Source organism: Podarcis liolepis (assembly GCF_965112155.1).
Source record: "Podarcis liolepis genome assembly, chromosome: 5".
In the NCBI taxonomy this organism is placed as follows: domain Eukaryota; kingdom Metazoa; phylum Chordata; class Lepidosauria; order Squamata; family Lacertidae; genus Podarcis; species Podarcis liolepis.
The window spans coordinates 30,400,507-30,425,646 of NC_139556.1; the positions used below are offsets into that span (position 1 = coordinate 30,400,507).

Genomic DNA, 25,140 nt, shown 5'->3' on the forward strand with positions numbered 1-25,140 from the left:
GGGCATGCCCAGGCCCTTAGGTATACAATTTCATTCTATGACGAATATCATACAGTGAAAGCAGTTCCATTTAGACATTGCTTTCTAAGCTAATTTAAGCCCTTCTCACTCAAGAACATTTGGAGCAAGGCATCTGGTAACAAACTCACTGCAGTTCCTGTAGAATAAACTGGTGCAAAAGCAATGCCAGCATCTGTAGAGCCGAGACGCAGTTTTCCAGCAGTAGTGGTGAGCAAGTCTCGTAATGTTGAGCCCTGCTCACTATTTTGAGACAAAGGAGTTGGCATCTTGTAGTTAAGAGATTCTGAACTGTCTTGGTCCTGCTCTTCCTTTGTATGCTTTCCAAGAGGGCAGTCTTTGTTTTCTAAAATAAAAAGGATTGATCGTACATAATTGTGCCATGATACAACATGAATAATACTAGCTGTTTGTGATTCACAATGGCAACAATCTACCTGTAGCGTTTTTATGTTGTGGTTTTATCCTGTGAACTGCCCAAAGGCCTGTGGGTACAACGGTGGTAGACAAATTTAATAAATAATAGTAATATTTCCCTGAACACATGGGGATGAATTGAATCTTCCAAATTTGACCCTACTTAACTATGTAAATGGCATTTGTGACTGTTGAGTGTCCTGTCATAAATGACAAATATGGTAACTAAAAAAAGGCTGGAAATACATGCCATCGGCATATGGTTTTCCTATCTTATACAAGAAATTGTTTAGTTTGATGCCTCCATAAGGTGCCAACACACAAGACTGGAAAATATGGAATTCCCATTGCTTTTTATATTATGAAAAATAGCAAACTGTGAATGATGACATATATCAATCAGTTACTAGACCAATTCAGACACAATGGGAACCCACAGTTTTCTGCAATGTGAATTAGTTGTGACAAGCCTTGGTCTTAGGAATTTTTTCCTCCCCTTCACTTTCCCATGTCAGAACAGATGGCCAGATACATCCACTTTTGGTTTAAAACTAATCAAAGTCCCCTGGAGGTGTCAGAAGAACTATGATTTGAGAAAAAGCTGGAATGAGAACACAATATGATCCTGGCCTGTTCTTACTAACCATAGCTTAGCAAACCGTAGTTCCTTGAGTTCACACATCATAGGGAACCAAATATAGTTTCAAAGTGGAAGCAAAGATTTCTAGTCTCCTCCTTACAGGTATGAAAGAGCAGGAGGAGAAGTATGCAAGTCTGGGGGCTATTCACATAGTGGGGCAACAAGGTTTTCATATGAATCTGACCCTAGTGTTTTGGGAATCCAGTAAGAAATATAACTTGCCGCCCCCCAAAAATTCTCATTTTTTGTGAAAAAATAACACTAATAGTAGTCTGGTGAGTCTGAGAATTCATAAAAGAAATAAATTACTTTTATTTTCAGGCAAGCTGTTGCGTCCAATGTCAAAACTGCTAAAGTAATTTATAGTTATATTGAATGATACTGAACTTCATGACCATAATCCAACACTCTTCCAACCACTGACTTCAGTGGATATAAATGTGCCTGTGTGCTGGATTGTGGTTCAAATATATAAATGTGCTGGAAGAATTCATATTCACCACAGCCTCTTCTATGCCCCTAGACATCCTTCTGTATTTAACATTTTCTGGTTACAGATGGCATTTCTTGCTCACAGACCAGAACAAGGAGGGCATTGAACGAGGGCTGAAGAAAAGAGGCATATGATGTGGCTTCTGATGTGGCTAGGTTTTTTGTGATAATATTGCACAGGGGATATTCACTACCCTCTCCCATGACTCCTGAGAAAACACCACCTAGCTCTGCTGTTCCTTAGAAGTAGCATTGTATTACTACTGTTAATATTTAAACAAAATGTATATACTGCTTGATAGTAAACAAAACCTCTGTGCAGTTTTAAGAAACAATCTGTAAAAGGAGAGAGGGACCAAATAAGGCGGCTGAAGTTGAAAGCCTGTTCAGGCGTTTGCAGAGCTACATAGTAAACAAATACTTAATGAAACACTAAAGCTTCACTCCTTCACTCCTCACCCTCCCCAGTTCCTCTTCTTGCAGTATATCCAAGCATTATTCTACTTCTGCTGTATTTATATTGTAACCACACTGTCAATATAAAAGTTGTAAACATGAATGTATGAACAAGCCCCTGAACCATATTGGTTGGTTTTTTGGTGCAGACTCATTCACAGCTCCTCTGGAGTAATGTGTCATTCAGTCTACAGAAATCAAGGCAAAGCCCTCCAGTACTGCCTCGTTCCACAAGATCACTGGAAGTCTGAATCAGCTTTCTTTTTATTCTAGAAGGACCATTTGTTCCTTCCTATCCTCTTCATTCCTGCCCATGCAACATACATTTTTCTTAACATGGAGAGTTTACACAACGAAAAAACTTAATGATAATGTAGGTCCCTATAATGATAATTAACGATAAACTGGGTAATCTTGAAAAACACCTGTCATTTTGGAAATCTAACATGTAAAGGAGGTATATTCTGTGGCAGACTGCTTGCACAACAACCACCCATCCCAACAGCATAGAAGTCGAGAACCTGTTGCCCCAGATGTTGTTGGGCTATTGCTCCCATTGTTCCTGATCATTAGCCACACTTGTTGCGTCTGGCGGAAATGGCAGTCCAGTATCTGGAGGGTGACCGGTTCTCTACTCCTATACTAGGAGAGATCTTGTGCAGCACAACAGCTGAATCCAATGGGAGTCCTATTCTTGTCAGAGGGCCTTCTAGGTAGTGGCGCTCACCCTGTGGAACGCCCTCCCATCAGATGTCAAGAAAATGAGTAACTATATGCCCTTTAGTTTAGAAGACATCTGAAGGCAGCCCAGTATAGGGAAATTTGTCAAGGTTTAATGTTTTATTATGTTTTTATATGTTGGAAGCCACCCAGAGTGGCTGGGGCAACCAAGTCAGATGGGTGGGGTACAAATAAGTTGTTGCTGTTGTCAAAGCTGTTGTGCAACTGCCTAACGCAACCCGTTATTGTTATTGGTGACAGTTAAGCTTGTGTGCTATTGCTTGAACAAAATTAAGATTCTCAAACTTCCTGTGCTAATGTTATATGGGATCTCACCCGCAATCTGCTTTCTAATCAACATATCCCATTATTTACCTTTCTTTTCTTCCCTGGCCTTTTGTTCTGCTAGATCTGCCAACCAGTGCAGTGGTGACTGGGATTCAGGAGGAGTTAACTTGCTGTCTGTGCTCACGTCACTTCCTGGGCTTGTATTACCGTTTGTCTCAGATTTCTGAGATGCCTTCTGCTGTTGCAACTCAGGTATGCACAGAGAAATTTTATTACTGTGATTAAGGACGTTCTGCAAAATCTGTAGGACACAACAATTCAATTAAGCACTTTGCATATGATAAAACAGTAATTACTTTAAGACCCTAATGCAGCATATGTAAACTATGCTTTAGTGATGCACAGTTAAGCAGCACTGAAAGTCAATAGCATATGCAACTGTGCATCTTAAAAGTGTCATAACAAATATTAACAAAATTATATTTGATCACTAAGCTGTGGCCTTACCTGAGATACACCATTCATTGAAGGGAACTTGCCAGGTTGTAAATTCTGTTTGCTGGCACACTGGCAATGGGCTCTAATCTCATGTTTTTCTCTAATATTATGCATTGCTTCAAGAAGTTCCATTAATACTATAAAATATTAAGAAAATAATGAATTATACAGTTTTGAAGCTGACCACCTCAAACTTCATCTGCATCTGCACACCAAAGAGAATAGACACCAACCCTTAGAACCAGTTCCACCTTTGCCAACACATTTCAGAATTTTACCCCAAAATAAACAGCAAAATTCTGACACTAGCTATCTTCAACATGACTTTTTTAGATATGTCATTTTTTTAAAAAAATCTGTTAACATGGTTAAGTACCATTTTTATTACATAGGGTAAGCTGCAGCATTTGAGGGACTCAAACAAGAGGGATACTTAATGGGGAAAGGCAGAGAAGGGCATGACACATGAATAGACCGAGATCATAAAGCACGACCATCATTAAAACAACATTTCCTGTACACTGTAACCTTTAAAAGCAATGCTGGCCTGCCGCTTCATGTTTTTTCTGTGTTGCTTTCCCACTCTAGACAGAGGGCAGCTGCACATTTTATACAGCAATGGCCACTTGCTGCAGGTACGTTGATTGTTTACATAAATATTCCAATTAAACACACAATAAAATAAAAATGTATTTAAAATTCACCAAGAACCACCACTAGCTAATCAAAGAAACAAAAAAGCATTTCCAGTTAAGCACATTAAAACCAGGAGTACCCTAGGTGCTCGTTCTATACCAAGTTAGCCAATGTAGATGTAGATGTTGTTGGGCTAAAACTTCCATTATCTCTGAAAACTGACCAAGCTAGCTTGGGCTGTCGGGAGGTGTAGTCCAGCAACATCTGGAGGGCAGCAGGTTGGCTACTCCTGGTCTGTACCATAAACTCTGATGAAGTAAAAGGTCTTGATCTCTTTCCTAAAATCCTGCAAAAAGCTTTTGAACAAATCTATACTTTACACTTCTGCTATGTGGAACACTGATGTAACCATTATTCCGATCAGGCCTCAGCCTTCGCTGATCTATAAAAGTTTATAAAATATGACCAGGAACAAAACAAGTTATAATTTTATACTTAAAATTCTGATCTGAGCTACGGCCTGGTTTACAAAAGAGTGCCTTTTCAGATGAAGGCTTGACAGTAGCCTGCAGAAGGCACATTTCCTTCTGAGGCTCAAGCACACTGTGAAATACCTTCCATCTTAGGAAAAGAGACACAATACCTCTGAGTCTGCAGCGCTAGCTATGAATCCTGAAATGCAGTACCAATATTCATTGATACAAAAGTTTTGACCTTCATTATGATCTTACCTGTTCCAGGAATGATCTGGGTTGGCATTAAATGTTTGTGATCATGAGGCTGCCCTTTCACACATTTCATCCAGGCGTACAATTCTTTATCTGTGAAGGCATTAACAGTTTACATCAGGGGTCAGCAACCTTTTCCATCCGTGGGCCGGTCCACTGTCCCTCAGACCTTGTGGTGGGCCAGACTATATTTTTTTGAGGGGAGGGAAATGAACGAATTCCTATGCCCCACAAATAACCCAGAGATGCATTTTAAATAAAAGCACACATTCTACTAATGTAAAAACACGATGATTCCCGGACCGTCTGTGGGCCAGATTGCAAAGGCAATTGGGCTGCATCCGGCCCCTGGGCCTTAGGTTGCCTACCCCTGGTTTACATCATAGAATCAATTACAAGTTTTTATTAACTTCAATTAAACACAGTAATTTTAGATCAGCCATGCAAACATACAACCTACAGTTATAAGAGCGGTGGTTTTGAACAAAGCTGAATACACTTGTGGTGATTTTACTTTGTATCCAGTTTTTGTGATTAAATAGAAACTAACCTAAAACTTCAAACAAGCAGTTCTAAAATGTTTAACTATTATCTTAATTCTTACAAAAAGTGCACTGACCTCTAGAACTCTTCCTTTCCTTAGCCTTATAGCAATCTAAGCAGACCACAAATCCACATTTTTGGCAGACCCAGTGAATGTTAAACAGAGTGGCTTCACATGCATCACACATTTCACGGACTCCTCTGACTGCTCTCTTCCAAGCTATTTTGGCTGGAATACAGAGTAAACAGAAGACCAAGTACTGAAATTTAAAGGCAAACAACTGCAAAATTATAGCACATAAATGAAATTTCAGCTGAAAACCTGTTTGATTTAGGGTGTCCTTCCCCAACTTGGTGCCCTCCAGACTGCAACTCTCATCATCCAGGACCACTGACCATGCTTCCTGGGGCTGATGGGACTCATAGTACAAACCCTGTGGAGGATACTAGCTCAGGGAAGACTGATTTGCAAAGTACATTTGCCGCCCCACACTTTGATTATTTTGTATAGTTTTGCACTTTTTAATAAAAGTGCGTTCATTTCCAAAGAGCCAATAAAGATACAGTTGAGACAGCCCATAATTACAAAACATCATATTAAATACTTTTTTTACAAAAGAAAAGTTGTTATGGAACAAATCAAGCTAGCAAGGCTGTTGTTGCATTGGGAATGGAACCCACGCTAATTTTATTTACTAAATTTATATCCCACCCTTCCTCCCAACTACGGTAAGTCTGGGGTAGCCCACCTTGTTCATGTCTTGGACATTTATCCCAATACATTTTTGTTTCCTCCTGTGCTACTTCAACAGTACAATAACATAACATTTTGATGCAATAGGGAAATTCCCAAGGAAAAACACGATGGATGAGCCACATTAAAAAGCAGCAACTAACTTTTGAACAGAGTTATTCAGAAAAAGTTGGATACTTACCATCCTTTTTGACCCAGGACATGGCTGTTTTCTCAGATGTCACTAACTGACAAAATTTGTCACCTATGTGGTCTAAGATGTATTTGCAAGTTTCTAGGTCAATTTCATCATCATCATAATTATCATGTGTCCATAAACTCATTGCTTCATCATCATACTGATCGGGAGAAGAAAAGCCATCAATCCTAACCACTCCGTTCTTACTAAAAGAAAGCCTACAAAACAAAATACACAACTTACATAAGTATCAAATTCATGATCAATTTAAACTGTATTTCGATGTTAACTGTGTGTCAAACATGTTATGGTTGGTTAATGTCCAATGTTTCTAAAAGGCAGCATGAGAATGTATATATCTGTCTCGGTTCTCTCCCTGAACCATTTTGTTGGCAGAGACAGAGAAGGTACTGCTGGAAAGCTAAGAGGGAGATGGTGGCATTAGTGTATCATTGGGGAATCTACAGTTGAAATATAGATTACCTGTTTCTACTTTATATACCTTATATACATTGATGCCACATATAAAACAATAATTTCATAGAATAATTTCATTATTAATCTGCACCCGAACATGAGAAGTTTGTTACATAATGGTATTTTTTCACTATTCAATCTACTCAGTGTGCTGAAAATCAACATGGTGTGACTACTATAAAGCTTTTCAACATTTCTATTAGTTGTATATGTGTTTGGCATAGAATGTAATGATATAAATACAACAACAACAACAAAAATAACTCCACAAAACCACAGGGATTAATTTGCAGGTCACACCCCATTTTGTTTTTCTTTCCTTCCATCACTTGGGACCATAGTCGCTGGCTTCAACCTTACATTCATTCTTACCTCAGGCTACTGTCTCCTTCCTTTCTTCCCTTCAGTCTTATTCAGTTCTAGATCATCCTTGTTGTTGTGAAAAGGAAAAAAGTATTGCCTTTATGACATCAGAAACCGCTACTCCAATCCTTAGTCATCTCTTTGCCTCTGTCCTTCAGTTACAAGTAGGCATGTACATCTGTTCTGGTGATTGGCTCAACGGTTGCTGATGTCACAAAGGCCCTGCTTTTTCCTCTGTGGAGCTCCTTGTAAAGGTTCCTTTTCAGGTTCTCTCCTGTTGAAAAGCTGAATGTTTTCCACAGTCTCTCACTTTCTCCTTATACATACCAGTCCCATACATATGACTTTTGTGTGGCAGGAATGAAGCCTACTACAAAGCCTACTACTACAAAGGCAGAGTCACCTCAGCTGCTCCACCCATTTTTGCCTTTGGCCACCCTGAACCAAGAACAGAGCATGCTGCATAATATGTATGAATATATTATTATTAGATTCAAAGACCTGAGAAGTGGCCTATAGTTCAAAATCACAAACCTGTAAGCCAAAGACCTTGGATTTAAAGGATTCAATATTTTTAAAACCACCTCCACCAAAACCTGCTGCTTTTTGTGCAATAGAAACTCCAATTGAGTTTACAGAAAGAAAAATATTTCATAGAATCACAGAGTTGGAAGAGACTCCAAGGTTCATCTAGTCCAACTTCCTGCAATGCAGGAATCTCAGCTACAGCATCCATGACACATGGCCATCCGATCTCCAAAGAAGGAAAGTCCACAACCTCATCAGGGAGTCCGTTCCGCCCATTTACACCTGCGATAGTGAAAGTGGTGCATTCCAGACGTTGTGGACTCCAATCAGACCTAACCAAGGATTATGCTGGCCAGGGCTGATGGGTGTTGGACTCCAACAACATCTAGACCCAGAAATGTGCAATAATGTCAGAGGCAGTGTTTTGATAATACAAAATTTCTATAGGTACCAGGCTTTAGCAAAGTAAAAAAAAGGAAGTAGGGTTCACTTCATCAGCTTGGTTGATAGATCAAATCCATTTGTTTCTTCTCTCCCTGAGCTGCTTCCACTCAAGTAGGCCATGACAAGAACATCAAAACTTTAAGAACTGGTGCCTGAGATCGCTGCCTCCACACCACTTGTTGCAAACCTGTGGTAGGTACTGAATTGTTTGCAACTGATCCTACGTAAGGCACTCTGGGAGCTTTTTAACTGAAGAGTGAGCTAAAAAAGTGACTATCCACAATTTAAAAAGCATTTCTAGCTTGTATGCATCACTGCTCCAGCGTGTTTCAAACTGCACCTCTTCGAAGCGCTACAATAGAAGTGTAGAAATAAAACTTGGTTTCTCAAAAAGAAAAAAAAGTTTTTCACTTACCGACGAAAGTAGTAGAATCTACAAAACACTGGTGAGTGAGCTGATTCTTCTCCTTTCTTGCTTCTTACAAGTCTACATTCTCTGCATTTTTGCAAATTGGGCCCGATTTCGTAACAAGAGTCATCCTGCAAAAAGGATTCTCCCGTCTGTTTCAACTTCTTTACTTTACGCCAGTCTTTTAATACTGAACGAGGTATGCCAGCTGCAAAAATGACAACTTCATTAGTAAAAGGAAAGACAATGTAATCAGGACTTAATATTTAGAGTTTAACAGAAGCTGTAGTGGGAGTTAGTATTATTATTTATTGCCTTTATTAATCACTTACTACAAAAATGTTTCAAAGCAACTTACAATTATAAAAGAATATATACATGATACAAAATTTAAAAAACATTTTTTTAAAATTGGGTAAAAGTGTTTATATTGCAATAAAAGGGATGAATCCATGTATGTTAAATTATAAAAAAGTGTTTGAAAATAGGTGGGGGCGGACGGGAGAATTCACACTTTTTTATTTAAACTATTTTTGTTTTTTATCAATTACCAATTTTATTATCAATTTGCCCCATAATTTACAGGAGAATGGATGATAACCCATTTATTTTGTCAGTATAACCACTAAGGCAGTAATAATTTCAAACACATCTTATTGGTGACTCTGCTTCTGTGAACTACTATGGTTACCTGCACGATGAATTTATTTATTTATCTTGTTAAGACCAGTAGTATAAAAAAGGAAAGTATTTTCAAAAGAACAAAGTAAAATCTTTTACACATCTCCTTTCCGAAAATTCAGAAAAATGGGATTGCAAACATTTAATACATTTGTTGGCCTCAGTGCAAAAGTATTTCCTATGGACTGCATATGGACAGTAATGTACAATGCAAATGAAACATTTTAGTTTAGTTTGTTTTCAAACACTTATATCCCTTCTTTTTTCTACCATAGAACCCAAGGTGGCACATCTATTCAGGCACTAACTAGACTCAGAACCAGCTACGCTTCAAGCAAGGTGGTGGTCTCATGTCCCTTATATCCTGGCTATGATTTCAGTCTTTAAAACAGTACTCACAAAAGACTATCAGCCAATCATGACAGGAAATTTTAAAAAACTGCAGCCTGGCAGAAAGCACATTTTCCTGAATCTTGTGACACTTTACATTTGTCAAGTGTGTAAGGTCTGACTTGCACTAATGCTAAGCCATGGTTTGTTCATTCAAAGGGTGACTTGTTTGAACATTTGATCCAAGTCTAGCAGATAGCAAAGCTATCTACAAAGCCAGTTTGTAGAGGAAAAATATTCATTTGCAGGCATGGTTTGAATTCAAACTGCACCGGCAAGCGAACTACTTCTAAGGGCTTGCTGTCAGCACTGATCAAGGAGCCCCACTTGCCAAGGAACACTGAAGAACACACTTTAGATTCACAACTGTTTCTTTGTGGCTGTCACTTTTTGCCTCATATGACATTGGGTGTGGGGCAGGCTGACGTGGTTTGGGAAAACAGCCTCTTGAGCCAATTTAGGACCCCTGCCAGGCCTAATTAGGCCCACAGGCCAGATGCTCCCAAACACTGCCTTAACACTAGCACAAACAGCTACATTAACATTGATATAGGTCACATGGTTCTCTGTGCCACTGATTTTTCTTCACATTATTTTAGTCTTGACGCATCATTGCCTGCCTTTGGGAGTGGAAAGTGCTATGCAACCTAGTTACGCTCTGCAGTGATTTCTGTTGCTGAGGTAGTACTTTATGGAGCTACTGTGATCATAAATTCCTGCAGTGCGCACCTAGCTTGTTTTCTACTGGTTCATGTAGTATAGTTTCCCCGTACAATTATGTGAGGGAAATAAGAAAATGCAGAATATATGGCTAAGGATTATTTTTTTGAACCAGCCCACAGACATAAAGAGGAAGCACACATCTGTTCATCTGCTAACTCCTAAAGCAACTGTGCATTGCAAAAACTAATTTTAGAATCTAGACAGAAACAGTGTGGTCCATATCACATGCTCAATCCTAAATTATTATTGAGTGTGAAAATGATAACCAATTCAACTGAAGTGCATGTGCACAGAGTGGAAAAGAAATACATAAAAGGAATAGTTCTTCACAGCAATAGGAGATGAAGGATCTTTAGATGGGGAAGCAGCTGGTAGCAACAGGGAGACAGGAAAAGCAGAGGCGCACAGACAGAGAAAGAGAGAGAGAGAGAGAGAGAGAGAGAGAGAGAGAGAGAGATGTATTCTTTGGAAGAAGTAAACAGGCATGAGTCAGAAAGTAGCTTCAGGGATTGGAATTGTGTAGCAAGTACTGATCAGTAAAAAATAACATTTTAAAGTAACAGTTCAAAAATGGGATAATATACAGCTACTTACAATAACAATTTGTATAAACCTCTAAGTTGTAACACTTAGGAATATTAGGTAAACTGAAGTGTCCCTTTTATAGCATTTATACAATTTCAGCACTGTTTTGTTGCAGTCCTAAAATTACTTGTGAATAGTAATTTTAAATAGTATCATTGTAAATAGTAAAACTGACAACAATGTTACAGTACAGCCAAAATCAGTCAGTTCTGATCAGTGGCCTGAGTCTGAAGGGGCAACTTTTAACACATGCAGAATACAAGGATAAGATCCCTAACTGGTGACAGTTTCTGTCTCTTTGCTGGAAACCCCTCTGCACCATGAGGGTGACCATTACAGACTCAGTCCATCATGTGCCGGTTTGGGAGTATTGTGGGGTTATATTGAAGGGACGGAGCTACACTAAAGCATTCCCACAGCCTCGCCACACGTTCAGAATGAATGTCTGAAGAAAGCATAGTGGACAGCAGAACTGTACAATACACATATACAGATGCATAATTTAGATAGGTTTCAAAATTCAAGCTTTTCCTGGTATATAATATTGGGTGGTTGTTGTTGTTTTTTAAAGTATAAAAGACACACAATCCTGACTGCAATAAAAAAACCTAATGTTCTTACATTCCAATTTGTATGCTAACTATATACTTACAATTGCTGCTGCTGCTCTGTAACTTCAATTTGCTTTTTTCTTTGGCACTTCTGCTAAGAACACCATTTGGCTTTATTTCTTCCTCTGCATCGCCTTTTTTCTTTTGCAAATCATTCTGTTTCTTTTTGTAAGTTGGCTTAGGCTGCCGCTTAGTCCTTTGCTCTGATTTGCTCTCACTTTCATCAGAATCTCCACTTTCAGAGCCAGATTCATACGTCCTTTTCGTTTTTCGCCTTGTCTGTTTCTCTTCTTTCGCAAGCTTTTCACCCAGCATTTTACAATCTATATTATTTTGCAAATCATTTGACGTAGAAGCTATTAAGTTAACAGTACATGGCTTAATGATTTCTGAGACACTGTTCCCCGAATTCTCTTTTTTATTAGTATTTTTATCTTCTTCCGAATGTCTTGTGAGCCAAGCTTTTTTCAGCTTCGTGTGGTAGTTCCCTTGACTCGTCTGGGATACTTGCCCATTGCCTACAGTATTTGCTTTGTTTATTGTACCAGAGATGACAGTACTGTCTAGGGAAACGGAGGCTGGATATATTGGATTTTTCGCAGCAGTCAACTCTGTATCACTGGCACCGCTACTTTTAAACTGAGCAGCAGCCAATGCTGCCTTGTGCTTTTTCAAGTGAATAAAATCAGATGGCCCAGAGAATCCAGAGCTGGCCTGAAGAACACTTTCCGTTTTGCTGCAGGCTAATGTAACTGGAGCTGCGGTGCTCAGGCCACATTCTTGTATGTGTGCCACTTCCTGGTTTATGGCTGTGGAGGCAGTACTCTCTACTGACGTGCAAGCTAAAGCTGCATTGGACAAACAGTAAGTCACTTCTGAACTGCCCATGATTGGAACGCCAGTAGTAGCCACAGATGCTGTTACATCTGTTTTGGTGCTGCATAGTGTCGTCGTAGTCGGCGTGACAGAACTGGGAACACTGCCCTGGGAGGCAGCTGGCAAGTTCTTTTCATACTGGGCATGAATTGTGTCTGAGTTCACGGTCGGCATAACTATTCTTCCAGTCTCTCTGGCTTCCGCTGGTTTGGGACAATCGGTTTGGTTTATCCCCATCAGCGATCTTTCGACAACTCGCTCTTTCGGAGCTGTCTGCACGACAGATACTGTATCATACTTTGTACGTGAAGGTGGACGTACAATGACAGAAGCTGTGGCAGAAGGCAATTTCCTCTCTATGTGCCATTCCATTTTGTCATTATTTGGAATATTATTATTTTTCCACATATCTGTAAATTTTTGCTCCAAAGCACTTTTGTAAACATTTTGTGCTTCCTTCGGCTCAGGTACTAAAGTTGGTGGCTTCTGTAATTCGTGGATTTTGCTACCAGCATTAACTGGCTGCACTGGAGTTAAGGTTGGAGGAGAAAGGCTATTGTAACTTCCTTCCTTCCTCTCCAAGCTGTGATGGACTGGAGGGTGAAACACCGGTGCCCTGTGCAAAGCGGGCATTGTTCGGAGTGTACTTGAGGATGAAACAGACAACTGAGTAGGACTTCTGGAGTCATTTCTGAAAGAATTTGCTGAATTAGAGGTCGCTTGCTGTGAAAATTGCTCTGTTATCTTGCCTATTGAGCTTTCAGACTCTGGTGGGTGTTTAATCAAAGGTGGGGGTTTTGAAAGAGAAGTAGTGAAAGAAGTGAGTGACTGAGCAGAAGCTGTTGAAGGACAACTGCTCTGTTTATCGGCACACATACCTGAAACCTCTTTGGAGGAGTATGTTCGTGGTGGTTCGTTGACCACGCTGTTAGACAAAGTGGTAAAATAGTTGCTTTGTGGCAAGTTCTGTGGTACAGAATGCTTCATCTTGTAGAGTTCTGAATCTTTCTCATGTTTTACTCCATGGCTTTTGGGGCTAGAGGATGATAATGGCAATATTCTGGAATATGATTCTCTTTCACCCTCAAGTGCCTTGATTTTAGCAGTAAAAGGAGCAACCTCAATACTTTCTTGAAGTATCCTCCTGTGCTCTTCTTTATACTTGCTTAGCCTCTCGCCTGTCTCTTGAAGTGACCTTTGCAGTGGGTCTACAAAGTGTCTTTGCAAATGGCCCTCTTTTGCGGTCTGTGATCTGTTATGCTCTACATCTGACTTTGCTGGAGTAGCTGCAACTGAACGTAAAGGTTCAAAAATTCCTTTCCTTTCCAATTCTCTGTACAAAGACACAGAAAGCAGAACTGAAATAATTCTGTTTCACATCAATGCATTAATATGCTAAACAAGAAATATGCCATACAAATGTGAAAGTGATAGTAATAATATATTCATCATTAATATACTTTTCACATTCCTGTTGGTCATCCTTTGAGTGTGATATGTGATGCAAAGTTTCCAGAGACTTAAAGCTAAATACAAAAAGCAAACAAGTAAACCATCCTCACTCTTTCATCGGCATTATCTTACCTCTTGTGTTTAGAAATGTAAACAAAGCAAACTTACTCTTTATGATGATCCGCTATACTTTTTGACAGTGGAGGACTAGAGTGTGTCGTCAATTTAAGTGGCCGATGTGGTTCTGCACTGGATGGTCTTACAGGTATGTGGCTCATTAACCCAAGACCGTCAGCTGAGGTCACAGGGGTGGGTTGGTGTAACCAAGGACTAGGAGTATTCTGTTAACAGCAATAAAACCAGACTTTATAGTTACTACTGGAACCTAAACATAAGCATAACTCCATTTTATCAAAACCCTAGGGTGCCAAACTGTTTTTCTGTGCTGGCATTGTTTAAGGTATAAGTGACACAATTAAATAATTGCGGCTATCCTATTTTTGAATCCTATTTGAATAAGGATTCAAAATAGATGAAAAAGTATTCAGTTTATTTTGAAGCAAGGTAAAATGTTAAATTTAACTAAAAAGAAAAGCATACCAAATGAGTAGGAGAAAAATCTGTGGTCAGCATCTTCTAAAAGTAAACTGAAATATCACCCGTGGCCCATTTTTGGAACACAATTCCCAGCCAAAGCTATACCATCTTCCATGCCACACTTACTACAAAATACAGTATGAAACATCTTCAATAGCAATAGATTCAATAATGGGTTAGTTAACTAGCAAAAAAGACTCGTGCAGATGCAATGCTAATGATATCATGATTAGGAGCCTGGAAGCTTGCCATGTTCTTTCCCAGCCCCCTTTCTCTGGTTAGAATTAGTATGGTGCAGTATTAAGTCTGCACTGGTACTAAGAAAGGTTTGAAAACCAACATCTGGCCCCAGTTTAAAAGCTAGCAATTAGTTACCACTGCTGCAAATGTAATGTTGCACATTAGTTATCAACAGAAAGGGAGAGCAGGAGAAAGTACACATGAGCCTGTGGCATGCTTCCAATCTCTTAATCATGGCTAGGAGACTGCTATTACTGCATCTGTATTGGGCCTCCATCCTTATTATAGTATATTATATTTTGCTGCTAAGATACTACAGTAATGGGTGAAAGAAATCCTTCTACAAAGCTAAGGACATTTGAGTCTTTGAATTTCAGTTTAAAGTATCCCCACATTCTGTATGCTTCTACAACAATGGCTTTTTTTTTTAAGAAAGAGAAAACCGTATAAATCCAGATTTCTCTTTTTTTAAAAAACACAACAACCCTAAAGTCCCTCCCAACCTCTCACCAGAAAGCAGAATTTAAGCACAAATATAAGTGTTGCACTCAGTCACCCAACTCTAATAATATACATAATACAAAACTATGACATGTTTCATTTTCCCCTCCCCTCTTGAATCAAAGCCTGATTACAAAGCAGCAATTATTTAAATTTGTTAAGGCAATTATAAAGCACTATAAACAGATTACACACCACATCAAGTTATCATATGATATTATTCCAATTTATAATAAACTGGGGTTTGAGCATGACTTACCCTTCTCAGAGGGGCCTCAGTATTAACAGAAGCTTCAGAATGGACCCATTTAGATGAAGGTATTCCAAGTCCTGAGTATGCATGTGTTCCGTTGGGATACTGCCAAATAATTGGATAAAGTCCCAGGTGATTATACGTAGCAGAAGGGTGAGCTTGCCCAAGAAGATGTGGTGACTGGTGCTGCAGCATCTGTTGCTGTTGCTGGTGTGCTAATGCCAAATGGCTTAAGCTGCTAGCGTGAGCAGTCTCTAGTCGTGGATGGCCTCCCAACAGAGAGGCTGTAGGCACTCCAGGTAACACTGCAGGAAGTAGATGCGGGTGATGAACAGAATGGTGAGATGTACTACTAAGAGGATGTGTATTAATAGCAGACAAAGGAGTTTGGTTTGAGGACCCAGCTAACAAATGGGATGCACCAGTTAATGCGGGGTGATGAGTGTTTGGATTTAAACAAGTTCTATGGGAGGTGGAATGAGGAGGATAGTTATGTTGATGTAAATAGGGTGATATATGGTTAGTTCCCGTTTCTTGTCCAATTAGAGCGGGATCTCTGTAAACTGTGAAATGTTCATTCTTGTCAATGATAAGAGGACTTTTAGTAGCTTCTATTGAACTAACTCTAGCTGGAACTGGATGAAAGCTAGACCTAGGCAAATCATGTTCAGTTTTAATTGCTGACCTTGTTACGCCAGTAACATGGCTGTTTTGGTAATTAACCTTAGACTTCACAGTGTCGGGAGATTGGGCGTGTTTATATTTAACTTCAGGTGAAGAATTTGACTTGATTTTAGGGGTTTCAATCAGTGGGCCAGCTTTTGACTTCACTACATCAGAGACTGGACTTTGTTTACGTACTCTGCCCTCTTCTGCTATGGAAATGACAGTTAAAGATGAAACAGAGCCATACGGAACTTTTTCAGAATTATGATGTTCATTTGCTGATGTACTTTTCACAACTTTTGGTTGTATCAAATCCATTTTGTTGGCATTATTAATCCAGTTTTCATCAGTTTCCAGCTTTCTGACTTCCAGAAAGCTTGAATTTGTAAACAGATGTTTTGTATCACTACCCAGAGGCTCCATTTTCTGACGAGTTTGCAAACCAAAAGTATTTGATATGTTTTCCTGGGCCTCAATAGTTGAACTGTTTTCAATATTAATATCAATACAACCTTTTGGTGTAGGGCAACTGGGCACAAACTGCTCATTCGGTAAGAGCTCCCTGGGTTGTTGCTTTTCTATACTGCACTCTTGAATGCATACATCATTCACATTCCTATCATAAACTGTTGGCTGCTCGGCTTGATGGAGTGAAATTTCTTGCAGCTCCAAGTCAGCTGACTCTGGCCTATCTGTTTCTTGATGTTTTTTATCTTCCTGTATCTCATGCCAGGGTGACTGGCTGTCTATTAGTGTTTGTTCCTCTATACCATCACTGCTCTGGGATTTTCCTTCTTTCCCATTTATCTTTGAAGTGTTCTTGCTTTTCAATTCATTCTCTGAATTCTGCTCCGACGAAGAATCTGTCAGTCTTTTGTTTGAATTTTCTGAGTCACTGCTCTCAGAATAGTCTGAAGTGTTGTCTATCCGCTGCCTCTTCATACAGAGTTTCTTTTCATCATCTTCTGGTTTTCTTCTTTTGGAAATAAAGTGTTTGCTTTTATTTTTGGAATTTTCTGTAGAAATAAATAAATAAATAAATAAATAAATAAATAAATAAATATTCCTTTATTTAGTACTATGTTGAAGAAGAATTGTTCCAACCCTTTGAAAAATGTTTATACCTCCTTGACTGATATAGTCGTATTTTTCCTCTTTTGTCTTTTCTTCATCAGGCACACTGCTATCAGAGCCTTTCCTTTTATGTGGCCGAGCATTCCGCTGCTGGTGATGTGAATTTTGCTTAGGTGCTGCACTCTGGGAATTCATTGCTGGCCTGGGACTATTTGCCTGTGCCCGGGTATAGTGGCCCTAAATAAAAAGAGCAATACATTTATAATTCATTAATACAAGATAGTTAACAAAGTAAATGGCAATGAAATTTAAAATCAAAATATATCTACGTGGGCTGTGTTGCTGTTCTGGTTGGAACGAGACCTGCGTCGTGATGTAATGCCAATATTTTCACCTTTCAACAAAGAGTGAACAACATCATCTAGAAAGGTCATCTGAACCATAGAGGGATCCACATTTTGTGGTTCTAAAACCTGGTTAATTTTGAAAAACAAAAAAAGGGAATCAATTCTTATTTATATATTCCATATGAATACCAGCTGCAAATACAAAATTTATGTCCTAACTTGAAACAACTTTTTTGGCACAAAACTTCAAAAGGAATGAAGAAGTGGCATCCTTTCATATTGAAAGGGAGGGGGAATACATGTTAACATGTTTTATAAGAACAATGCCAACGTTCCAGCTTTGTTCCCAAACTGAAAATCCTTCAATTTTTTTTTAAACTGGTCAAACAAAAATAAAGCATACAGGATGAAGATTGTTTTTCCGCTTCAGAGGGAAAGGTGTATGAGTGATTAATGATAACTATAAACCAACGCTAACTGAAAATAGGACAAAAGGTTATATTGGCCGTTACTTCTACCCCACCATTTCATTATCTTGGGGGCTCAATTAAGGAAAATAGATCTTCACCCCCCCCCAGGTCCATTTTATTTCTGCATTTATGCCCTGAAAATATTAAAGACTACTGCAATATGCATTCTGGTTTCCTTTGTTCCATGTAGGCATTTATAGCCACTTTATCACCTGACAGCACTTTTTAAAAACAACAACAATGAATCCTTACAAACATGATTCCCTTCATCCACATTTTATTTATCTTACTGGTCAGGTAATAACCGAATAAGCAGATTTGAGTTTTTAAAACCATAAATGATTGTGTTAAGTAACATTTTAAAACAATGTATATATGCAACTCAATTTTAGGCCAACAGTTCCAAAGCCATGACAAACCTATTTATGTTTAAGACAAACACGGAAGAAATAGTTACCTGATCATTCATAACAATCATAGTGCGAGTGAATAGATCATGATGAGTTATTATACCAGTGAACCACTGGGTGGCAGAGTCCTGTCTGTATACTCTCACTCTATAGCCGTTTAAGGAATATGGTCCTTTGAAAATAAAAATAAAAATAGTTTTTGAGGATTATTGCAATAATTTTCCAATCCATGGCTTGGTTTTAAAAGCGCATGCAGCACAGATGTTATCTTACATTGTAACCCACCCCACCCACGAAAACCCAACTTCCATTATGCCTTTAAGTCTACTGCATACTTCTCTTTGGATACAGAGGCATTTTTATGATCAAGCAAGCCTAACTTCTCGAACAGAACCTCCCCAGCAGCTGTTTGCATGCCCAGATGCTTCTGGAGTAGAAACAATGTAGTTCTTGAAGTTTTGGGTTTCACAGCTGCCAATAGCTTCCCACAAGTGACCACAGAACTCTGCAGCCTCTGCAGTAGTTAAAAAAAAATATCAAAATCATTCAGCAGCCTTTTCTCCTTCCCAAGGCTACTGAGCAATAACAAGCATTAATTTATAAAACCCAGCAGATGAAACATGCATTTAAATCACATAGTAACCAACAAACAACTTCCTATTTTAAAATACTACAAATTTTAAAAAAAAAGGGGGGGGGGCTTTGTGAACAAAATATCCTAAAATTGGAAATTGGTTATACTGAAAACTGGTTGGGAAATACCACGGCTATTACCCACAAGACATAATGCATAAATAGTCTAAGAAGGAAATTTTTAGTCTGCTTATTTTAAGATTTTAGACATTTCTGCATTAAAGTTTTGTTCCTATGCTCCCTGCTTGTTGCTTTAGCACTGAGCTGTAGTGTAGTGTGGAAAAAGTTATGTGAAAAAGATCATACTGACATTACACCTCAGGTGGCACCAAAATTGCCAGTAACTAAACAATAACTAAGGGACGCAGGTGGCAATGTGGGTTAAACCACAGAGCCTAGGACTTGCCGATCAGAAGGTAAGCGGTTTGAATCCCTGCGACCGGGTGAGCTCCCGTTGCTCGGTCCCTGCTCCTGTCAACCTAGCAGTTCAAAAGCATGTCAAAGTGCAAGTAGATAAATAGGTACCACTCCGGCGGGAAGGTAAACGGCGTTTCCGTGCGCTGCTCTGGTTCGCCAAAAGCGGCTTAGTCATGCTGGCCACATGACCCGGAAGCTGTACGCCGGCTTCCTCGGCCAATAAAGCGAGATGAGCACTGCAACCCCAGAGTCGGCCATGACTGGACCTAATGGTCAGGGGTCCCTTTACTTTTACCTAGCCCTATGAATGTTCTTATCTATGCATGAAAAAATATTAGTACAGATCCAGTAGAAGTATGGGTGAATTGTGAATTGCAGCTAAAACCATACTGCCTTCGTGTCTTGCTGGTGGGCTTCCGAGAAGTATCTGGAATTGTGAGAAACAAGATGGGCTAGACAGACGTTGGATCAGATCCAGCAGGACTCCTTATACTCTTACTGTGGGAATCAAATCCACTGAAAAAGCATTTCCAGTCCCTGCAGAATATTACTTGCTGACACCCTTTGTTTGCCTGGAAAATGTACCATTAATGTAGCATAATATTACATGTATTTACATTTAATACATAAACTTGGGTCACAGACTCAGAATATGTCAGTCATGTCCCTTTTTCATCATGTCAGCTCCAAGGACTTAACCACAAACTGTTTTTTAAATTAACTACTCACAAGTGCTTCAAGCGACAAGAAATAATTCATAATACATGTGATACCTGATTTTTAAAAGCATCCCCCCTCAACACAAAAAACCAAGTAAATCATGGCTAATGGCATTGCTGAACTACTGAGCTATTTACCATATACTAAACAACAGTTTCTGAAATATGAATATACTTTCATTTAATTAATTTTGAAAACAAATCCACATTTCTACTTACAGTATAATTTTTCCTCCAATCATGTTTCAGTATTAATTTTCATGGGACCTAATTAGAAGAAAAAAATATTTCTCAAAATTACCTTGCATAAAAATCTCTTGCACCTTTTGTTCCTTTACCCAGATTTTTACTTCCTCCTGAAGCTGTGGGTTGTCCCTGAGAACTGGGTTTAAACTGTCTACGTCGTCCTAAAGCAGGAATTAAGAAGAACCCTATGTTATACACATTTAGTATTTTATGAAGTTTATTTCCTTCAATCCAACAATTTGTTGAAAACTATGTATTCTGAAGAACACAACTGCAGATCAGTGACAGAAGTTGTCCCAAATGCTCAATTCCCCCCTCCATTAAGGACCCAGATCCAATATGTTGACAAATGAATAAATGGCTTTAAATACTTCTCTATTCCATGCATGTTTTCAATAGCACCAAATCAGTCCACTTTAATTCTTGGATCAAAAAAATCTGTAAGTTAAGACTACAATACCTCAATAAAAGTACTGTCAAATTCTGTACTTGGACAATCTCTTTATTAGGCCAACCAAAATGTAACAAAATAGTGCAAGCTTTTAAGTTTTCCAAAACGCTTCATCAAGCTACATGGTGAACAGGGCAGTATGGGGGGGAGAGGGCTGCTTGTGGTTGATGTTGAAACCATGGGGTCTGCATCTGGTGGCAGTCTTAAAACATAATAACAAAGAAGACAGAAAAAAATACAAATGAATCGATGCAGCTATTGAGTTGCACCAAGGTCTGCTGAGAACTGTTGGCTGATTTACCATCTCTGAAACTCTCTCCAACCTTAGATGAAACACATAGGCTTCCACACATAAGGATGGAAAGCTTTTCAGAAATTGGGAATCAACCATTGCTATGCCTCTTATTCCCAGCAGGAAAAGCTCCATAAAGAGCTTCATTTGCACGTGGGCTACCCAGTTCCCATTCCACCTCAAGACTGATCAGATGAAGATTCCATGGCTTCAATGTTACAATTGTTGTCATCTCACTTCTGCCAAGTGCTCTGTTAACTTTCTAGCCTGGTCAAGAATTTTAGGAGTGCGCAAAAGCTTGCACACCCTTTTGCTATATTTTGGTTGGCTTAATAAAAGGCATTGTACTAATATGGATAATGAAAATCGTATGGGTCAACATAGCTACCTTCATCTTTTGTGTGACTAATAAAACTAATGCTGCCTTATAAACTAGCATATTGAACTTTAAATACATTTTGATTTACACACCAACTGGAGTTTGGATGCTCTAAAACCCAAAATTCAGCCACTCCTCCATTAATACAACAAAATGAAACAAAGAGATGACATTGCTGAAGAAGTGCATTTGTATACACTTCTTTTGTTACACAATTTATACGGTGTGGGTGGATTCTGAAGAATTATCCCAGTAAGATTATTTTAAAACACTGTTAGATAATGCATTTCTTATCTGTGAATTTCAAAGACAAGTAAAAATCTATACTGAGTGGTCAATGACTATGATTAGACAAAGGCTGAATTATATTCACAAAATGCAAGAAAAGAATATAAAAGACGGCTGCTTATTTACATACAAGAGGACTCTCTACTGAAGGAATCCCCCCCCCCAACTATTGTATTTCAATAGTATGAAGTACAATGGTGGACCTATTACTGCATTTCTCAGGGGTTGCCTGTGAAGGCCTTCTTGGGTGCCCCAGAATAAACTGTAATTCCCTAATCTCCAGTTTTAATTTAAAAAGAAGTTTCTAGCATTTATTGAACCCGAGATATGAGGCAGAACATACAGAAACAGTTCTTCTCATTTTTTGTGATAAATTATACAGCTCCACCATTTCAGTGTTTTACTTTGCCGCCCACCACATGGAAAAAACTCCCACCCCACCAGAAAATAATCCTGTGGACTCCCAAGTGTATGAGAGAGGAAGATGGTGCACTTAGGCAAGAGAGGGATAGATGCACATGTGTGTGTGTGTGTGTGTGAGAGAGAGAGGGGGGGGGTATAAACTATCTAGTCTCCATGTTATGTGCGGTTTGAGTGGCGGGGGAGAGATGGACAGGTGAGCAGTGACTGTGTGTATGTATGCAAAGAGTGTGAGTGTGGTGTAGCCACCTTGTATATTCTTCATAGTACAGTGGTGCCTCGCAAGACGAAATTAATTCGTTCCGCAATTCTCTTCGTCTTGCGGGTTTTTCGTCTTGCGATGCACGGTTTCCCATAGGAATGCATTGAAAATCAATTAATGCGTTCCTAGGGAAACCACCTTCAGGCCAGGTCCGGGGACAGTCTGTCCCCGGACCTCTTCTGAAGGCTGGGGGGGGGGGGACAAGGGCTTTTCTTCCCACCCCCAGCATTTTAAAAAACCCTGGGACAGCGGAGGACTTCTCCGCTGTGCGGGGCTATCTTAAAATGCTGGCGGGCGGCATTTTAAATCGCCCCGGACAGCGGAGGACTTCTCCGCTGTCCGGGGCGATTTAAAAGCCCCTGGGAAGGCAGGCAGGGGGGACAAAGATTTTCGCCCCCTGCCCGCCTTCAGAAGGTGTTCCCGCCCCCCTTCGGAACATCGTTCCGAAGTGGGGCGGCTGGGGCAGCTGTTCCCGCCCCCCGCCCCACTTCGGAACAGCTTTCCGAAGTGGGGTGGATGGGACAGGTGTCCCCGCCCCCCCCGCCCCACTTCGGAAAGCTGTTCCGAAGTGGGGCGGCGGCGGCAGGTGTCCCCGCCCCCCGCCCCACTTCGGAACAGCTTTCCGAAGTGGGGCGGCTGGGGCAGCTGTTCCCGCCCCACCTCCCCACTTCGGAACATCGTTCCGAAGTGGGGCGGCTGGGGCAGCTGTTCCCGCCCCACCTCCCCCCTTCGGAACATCGTTCCGAAGTGGGGCGGATGGGGCAGCTGTTCCCGACCCACCTCCCCCCTTCGGAACATCGTTCCGAAGTGGGGCGGATGGGGCAGCTGTTCCCGACCCACCTCCCCCCTTCGGAACATCGTTCCGAAGTGGGGCGGATGGGGCAGGTGTCCCCGCCCCCCTCCCCCCTTCGGAACATCGTTCCGAAGTGGGGCGGATGGGGCAGCTGTTCCCGACCCACCTCCCCCCTTCGGAACATCGTTCCGAAGTGGGGCGGCTGGGGCAGCTGTTCCCGACCCACCTCCCCCCTTCGGAACATCGTTCCGAAGGGGGGCGGCTGGGGCAGCTGTTCCCGACCCACCTCCCCCCTTCGGAACATCGTTCCGAAGTGGGGCGGATGGGGCAGCTGTTCCCGACCCACCTCCCCCCTTCGGAACATCGTTCCGAAGTGGGGCGGCTGGGGCAGCTGTTCCCGACCCACCTCCCCCCTTCGGAACATCGTTCCGAAGTGGGGCGGCTGGGGCAGCTGTTCCCGACCCACCTCCCCCCTTCGGAACATCGTTCCGAAGTGGGGCGGCTGGGGCAGCTGTTCCCGACCCACCTCCCCCCTTCGGAACATCGTTCCGAAGTGGGGCGGCTGGGGCAGCTGTCCCCGACCCACCTCCCCCCTTCGGAACATCGTTCCGAAGTGGGGCGGATGGGGCAGCTGTCCCCGACCCACCTCCCCCCTTCGGAACATCGTTCCGAAGTGGGGCGGATGGGGCAGCTGTTCCCGACCCACCTCCCCCCTTCGGAACATCGTTCCGAAGTGGGGCGGATGGGGCAGCTGTCCCCGCCCCACCTCCCCCCTTCGGAACATCGTTCCGAAGGGGGGCGGATGGGGCAGGTGTCCCCGCCCCCCTCCCCCCTTCGGAACATCGTTCCGAAGTGGGGCGGCTGGGGCAGCTGTTCCCGACCCACCTCCCCCCTTCGGAACATCGTTCCGAAGTGGGGCGGATGGGGCAGCTGTTCCCGACCCACCTCCCCCCTTCGGAACATCGTTCCGAAGTGGGGCGGATGGGGCAGGTGTCCCCGCCCCCCTCCCCCCTTCGGAACATCGTTCCGAAGTGGGGCGGATGGGGCAGCTGTTCCCGACCCACCTCCCCCCTTCGGAACATCGTTCCGAAGTGGGGCGGCTGGGGCAGCTGTTCCCGACCCACCTCCCCCCTTCGGAACATCGTTCCGAAGTGGGGCGGCTGGGGCAGCTGTTCCCGACCCACCTCCCCCCTTCGGAACATCGTTCCGAAGTGGGGCGGATGGGGCAGCTGTTCCCGACCCACCTCCCCCCTTCGGAACATCGTTCCGAAGTGGGGCGGATGGGGCAGCTGTTCCCGACCCACCTCCCCCCTTCGGAACATCGTTCCGAAGTGGGGCGGATGGGGCAGCTGTTCCCGACCCACCTCCCCCCTTCGGAACATCGTTCCGAAGTGGGGCGGATGGGGCAGCTGTTCCCGACCCACCTCCCCCCTTCGGAACATCGTTCCGAAGTGGGGCGGCTGGGGCAGCTGTTCCCGACCCACCTCCCCCCTTCGGAACATCGTTCCGAAGTGGGGCGGATGGGGCAGCTGTTCCCGACCCACCTCCCCCCTTCGGAACATCGTTCCGAAGTGGGGCGGATGGGGCAGCTGTTCCCGCCCCACCTCCCCACTTCGGAACATCGTTCCGAAGTGGGGCGGCTGGGGCAGCTGTTCCCGCCCCCCGCTTCGGAACAGCGTTTTAAAATGCTGGGGGTCGGCAGCGAACGCTCCCGACCCCCAGCATTTTAAAATCTCCCCGGGACAGAGACTTCTCTGCTGTCCCTTGGAGATTTT

At 41.8% G+C, this 25,140-nt stretch overlaps 1 protein-coding gene across 7 annotated transcripts in view; it reads right to left on the reverse strand.

Moving 5' to 3' along the window:
* The window catches only part of JMJD1C (jumonji domain containing 1C), a 119,539-nt gene that overhangs the window by 9,488 nt on the left and 84,911 nt on the right, over positions 1-25,140 (reverse strand). For 6 of the 7 annotated variants that reach the window (XM_083502276.1, XM_083502277.1, XM_083502274.1 and 3 more), the window contains 14 exons: positions 20,536-20,641; positions 18,513-18,637; positions 17,568-17,711; positions 17,289-17,475; positions 15,505-17,180; positions 14,076-14,248; positions 11,621-13,788; positions 8,596-8,797; positions 6,372-6,586; positions 5,513-5,665; positions 4,897-4,986; positions 3,539-3,666; positions 3,119-3,332; positions 150-364 (listed from right to left, as the gene is read on the reverse strand). In XM_083502276.1, the coding sequence (XP_083358402.1) occupies positions 150-364; positions 3,119-3,332; positions 3,539-3,666; positions 4,897-4,986; positions 5,513-5,665; positions 6,372-6,586; positions 8,596-8,797; positions 11,621-13,788; positions 14,076-14,248; positions 15,505-17,180; positions 17,289-17,475; positions 17,568-17,711; positions 18,513-18,637; positions 20,536-20,542 (5,697 nt within the window). In that variant the 5' untranslated portion in view covers positions 20,543-20,641. The remainder of the gene's footprint in view (positions 1-149; positions 365-3,118; positions 3,333-3,538; positions 3,667-4,896; positions 4,987-5,512; positions 5,666-6,371; positions 6,587-8,595; positions 8,798-11,620; positions 13,789-14,075; positions 14,249-15,504; positions 17,181-17,288; positions 17,476-17,567; positions 17,712-18,512; positions 18,638-20,535; positions 20,642-25,140) is intronic. The other variant, XM_083502275.1, reaches the window with a different exon arrangement.